This window comes from Pyrus communis, chromosome 11 (assembly GCF_041283825.1).
Source record: "Pyrus communis isolate YQ-2024b chromosome 11, ASM4128382v1, whole genome shotgun sequence".
Classification (NCBI taxonomy): domain Eukaryota; kingdom Viridiplantae; phylum Streptophyta; class Magnoliopsida; order Rosales; family Rosaceae; genus Pyrus; species Pyrus communis.
Window position 1 is genome coordinate 22,841,085 of NC_142575.1, and position 4,871 is coordinate 22,845,955.

The following is a 4,871-nucleotide window of genomic DNA, read 5'->3' on the forward strand; positions in this document are numbered from 1 at the left end:
CTTGTCCAAAATCTGAAATGATGACAGTTACTGCTGATGATGCTGCTACGGATACGATCATATGGGAAATTATTACACTTCTGAAATTCAAAAATCAAATGGATCTTAGGCATCTGGGAGATCTGTCCACTTGGCAGGAAGCTGAGACGAAGCATCAGAAGCATCTGAGTCTGAGTCTGAACTTCCTCTTTTGTGAAGCATTGCTGCTTCTGCCATAAGCTGCTGGGCCAAATCCAAAAGTTAGGCAGACTTGGAGGATTTCTCTTTCTTCTTCGAACTGGAGGATTTGGAAGTCTTAGATTTTCCCTTAAGAGATGATGATGGACTAATGTCTGAAAGAGACTGAACTGGTTCCTGAGCTTTTGGTAATTCAGGAAATTGCTGGTTATCTGGCAAAGCTTGTGTTGATGGTGTAGAAATTGATGGAGCTGAACCTTGGGGAAATTCTGATTTTACTAAATTAATGATCTTTTGATGGTTGAATTTGTCCCACCATTTCACCCATCGGGTTCTGTAAATGCCACCATTATTTGCTTCGAAGTTCCATTTCAGTATCCATGGGATCTTGTACTTGGCCATAAACAATGAAAAGAGGGAAACCCTGCTGTCGAAACGACTACGATCAAATTTGTTCTGGAAGCTGTTAATGAGAGCTTGACGAAGGTCATCTGGAATGAGAGAGACATTTGGGCCATGAGTAGCCCACCATTCTGGAAACCAAGCTGGAAACCTTAGCTTGAAATTTTTGTCAAAGGTTATGAACCATGAATGACTAAAATCATCTGTTTGGTGAAGAAAAATATTGGTCCATGCTTGGATATAATCATAGTAATTGTAATGGTTGTTCGGGATGAGAACATGTTGAGTATGAAGAGGTTTGGTATGGTAAAGGGGGATTCCCCATTCTAGTTCAGTGAGAAATTTTCCAATGTGGAGAGAATGATACAATATTTTGTTTTGATGAGTGGTGTTGAAAATGGGTTTGATAGCAATGCTTTCTGTCTCAGAGAGAACGACTTGGTAATATTTAAGACTTTTGTAGGATTTGGTTGGAAGAAAGTGGTAATTTGGGGGAAGGAGAAGTTTGGCAATGCGCTCTGGAGGTTTGTTTTTATCAATATGATGTGGGATGCTAAAAAGCCTTTCAGAATTTGGATTTTGGATATAGGGTGATGTTTTAGCAAAGCTAGGTGTTTTTGGAATTGAAGGAGATGGAGAACAAACTGAAGAATAAGGATCATAAGGGGTGGCTAATGTTGTTTGGTAGTTTGGACGGATATTTCCTATGGTTGATCCTAAGGGAGTAAATCTGTTTGTGATGGCTAAGGCTGATGAGGAATCGGGAATAGATTCCTGTTTAACTGGTGCTGGGGTTTGGGTGAGAGTGGCTGGAAGCCTTCGTTGATTAGTACCCATTCTTCCCCTGCAAAAATTCTCTTGTTAGAAAATCAAGAATGCAATTCTGGCTACCTTTAATGTATTCAATTTCAAAATAAAAAATACTTAATATGGTTTGCCAGCGTGCAAAAATCTGTTTTGATGCAATGTTTTGAACATCTTTTTGTAAAACATGTTTTGCAGATTTGCAATCAACACGAACCAGAAATTTTTTATTTAATAAATCATCTTGAAATTTGCTAATGCATAATACAATAGATAATATTTCTTTTTTAATAGTACCATAATTATGTTGAGTAGAATTCCAAACTCCTAAATGGAAACGAACAATTTGTTCAGGAGCTTCGGAAGAAGTTTTCTGCTTGAGGATACATCTATAACCAATGTTAGATGCATCAGTTTCAACTATTTTGAATGAGTTGGGAGTTGGAATGCCAAGACAAGGCAAAGTCTTGACATGATTTTTGATTTGTTTTACAATGGAAGTATGAATTTGAGACCATGATAGAGGATTCTCCTTAAGACGATCAAATAAAGGTTTGCATTGTTGTCGGAGATGAGGATAAAATTCAGAAACATAATTGAGAGATCCAAGAAAACGTTGAAGTTGAGTTTTATCAGTAATCTAATATGAAAATTTTTCAGCAAACTGGATGACTCGATCTATTGGTTAGATGGTAGATCTATGGATATGATATCCTAAAAATCTAACCTTAGTTTGGAATAACTTAATCTTGGCAGCTGAAACAACTAACTCATTAGACTTAATGATTCTAGTGAATAAATACAAATGTTTCCAATGCTCATCTATTGATTTTGAAAAGATTAAAACATCATCAATATAAACAATTGAAAAATGACTATATGGATTAAAAATATCATTCATAATATTTTGAAATTCACTTGGTGCATTTTTCAGGCCGAAAGGCATTACATTCCATTCGTAATGTCTGAAAGGAGTGACAAAAGCAGTTTTGTATTTATCAGATTCATGAATTTGAATTTACCAAAAACTTAATTTCATATCAAATTTGGAAAAAATAGTTGCTTGAGAAAGTCTCTTTATCAAATCTCTTTTGTTAGGGATTGGATATCGGATCCATTCCAAAACATCATTCAAAGGTTTATAGTTAATAATCAATCTTGGAGTGCCTCTTTCTAATTCGGCATTTTTTTTAACATAAAAAGTAGGGCATGACCATGGAGATTTACTGTGTCGAATAATTCCTTTTTCCAGAAGCTGGTTAATTTCTGTTTTACAAAACTCTAAAACTTCCTGATTCATTTGAATAGGTCATGCTTTTGTGGGAATTTTTGACTCATTGAAATTCTTAACATAAGGGAGTTTAACAATATGTTGTTTTCTGTGCGTGGGAATTTTTGACTCATTGAAATTCTTAACATAAGGGAGTTTAACAATATGTTGTTTTCTGTGCCAAAAGGCATTGGGGATATCTGAACAGATTTCCTTAGCCAGTTTATCAGAAAACTGGCTAATAGATTCTAACAAAGACTTATTTATTAACTGTTCTTCAATTCTTTTGTGTTTAATTTCTTCTTGTAAGAAATTAATCTGTTGAGTTTTTGCAGTGATTTGGTTAAGAGTTTTGGAGACACTGTCTTTTTGAAATTGTTTTAATTTTTTGAGGTCTGTTTCCATGCAGAACTCAAATGTAATTTTCTGTCCTAGAACTTTAGTGGTAATCCGATTATGATGAACTTTGAAAGGATAAATTAAAGCTATAAAAGGTAATCCTAATATGACCGGATCAGAAATATTTTTTATTAAAACAAACATTTTCTTGACAAACATGGGCTTTAGGAATTTCATATTTTAACTTCATCGGGGATTGATTTGCAGCATTAAGTATTTCAGTGGACTTGTGATAATACTTAGTAGGAATTAACCATTCTTGAATACAATTCAAGTTTGCACCTGAATCAATTAATGCTATAGTTTTTAAATGAAAATCTTCGATTATTATCTTGATTTTAGAATACCATTTTCTAATCCTGATTTTGTCTAAAAGACTTAAAACCAAATATTTTGAAGAAGCTTTGCTCGACTGAGCATCAGAATCGTGATTTGAAGAAGAACTGTCCTGTTCTTCAACAAGAATTTGAGTATGGACTCTACTGAGTTGTGAATGAATTTCTGTATTTTCGGACTTTAGAAGCCTAGTTTCCGATTTGATTTGATTAACTTCTTTTTGCAAATCTTTAATGGTAATTTCTTTTTTCGGCTTACTAAACCTTTCTGAAGTGGTGCTGAGAGAAATCTTTTGAGGTGGTGTTTGGCTAGTGCCTGATTCTTGTTGTGAAATCCACTTTTTTAATTTCTTTAAATAAAAAGATTTCAAATCTGGGTTATCAACTTTACTTATTAATTCAACTAGGAATTCTTCTTGTTCTTCTTGCTTATTAAGTACTGATATTTTGTTACAACAAGTGTCAGTACATCCTAACTTGATGTTTGGCGAAGAAACTTCACTAGAACTGCTATGATCAGAAGAGGATAATTCCAAATCCTTATCTGATTGACTAGAATCGGTATTTCTAAGTTCTAAAACTTGGATAAGCTGTACTTTCTCTTCATCAGAGATTTTCAGCTGATTAATTGCTTTCTTAACTTTACACTCATTGGCGTAATGGCCATATTTGCCACATTTGTAGCATTTTCCTGTCTTACTCTGATGATCCTTACCATATTTTCAAAAAGGTTTCTTTTTGGGGTTTCGAAAAGTTTTTTCATAAAACTTGTTGGTTTGAAAAAGTTTGGTGGATGACCTTGGTTTGTACTTATGGTACCTGGGATGAGATTTAGAATACTTACTCATGTGTTGAGCTTTCTTCTTCTTATTGGAAGGAGCTCTGGGTGGTAAACCATATTATTCACAAAACGTTCCTAGTTCATATTTGGCAATAGAGTTATCTTGATTGACTTGTTTTGAAATCTTCATATCGATACACATTTTCAATCCTTCCTTCTGGATAACATTAACTATGTTCCCATAAGTAAGGTTATGATAAGGTATGATACCTTCTTCATTAACTAAAACATTTCGTATTTTATGAGAAAAAAGGTTTGATAATCCATTAATAAATTTTTCTTTCCAAAATGGTTGATTACTATCTTCTCGAAGCATGACTCTGGACATGAAAACATCTTTATACCATCTGAAATCACTTAAGGTAGGGCACCTTAAATTACTCAGTTGGTCGTGAATCCTAGTAGTGACATTGCTAGGTGTTCCTATAAAGTGTTCTATAATGGTGTAGAGTAAGGTATTTATTCCGTTAGGTATTCCTTGTCCTATAGTTTCATCAAAGATGGGAAGCCCTTCCTCATCTTTTTTTATCGCATGGCGTATTTCATCTCTGGAATGAGAAGTTAAGTGCTTCTCCCACCAGGAATGAAGCATTCCTGTAAAACCAGTGACTAAGAGGTCGACAATTTGTGTTTGTGTAAGACT

At 34.3% G+C, this 4,871-nt stretch overlaps 1 protein-coding gene across 1 annotated transcript; it reads right to left on the minus strand.

The window, feature by feature from the left end:
• Positions 1-240: 240 nt before the first annotated feature.
• LOC148693104 (uncharacterized) lies at positions 241-1,416 on the minus strand. The gene has a single exon (XM_088680303.1). It carries the CDS (start codon positions 1,414-1,416, stop codon positions 241-243), a length of 1,176 nt encoding a protein of 391 aa, XP_088536429.1.
• Positions 1,417-4,871: the final 3,455 nt, after the last annotated feature.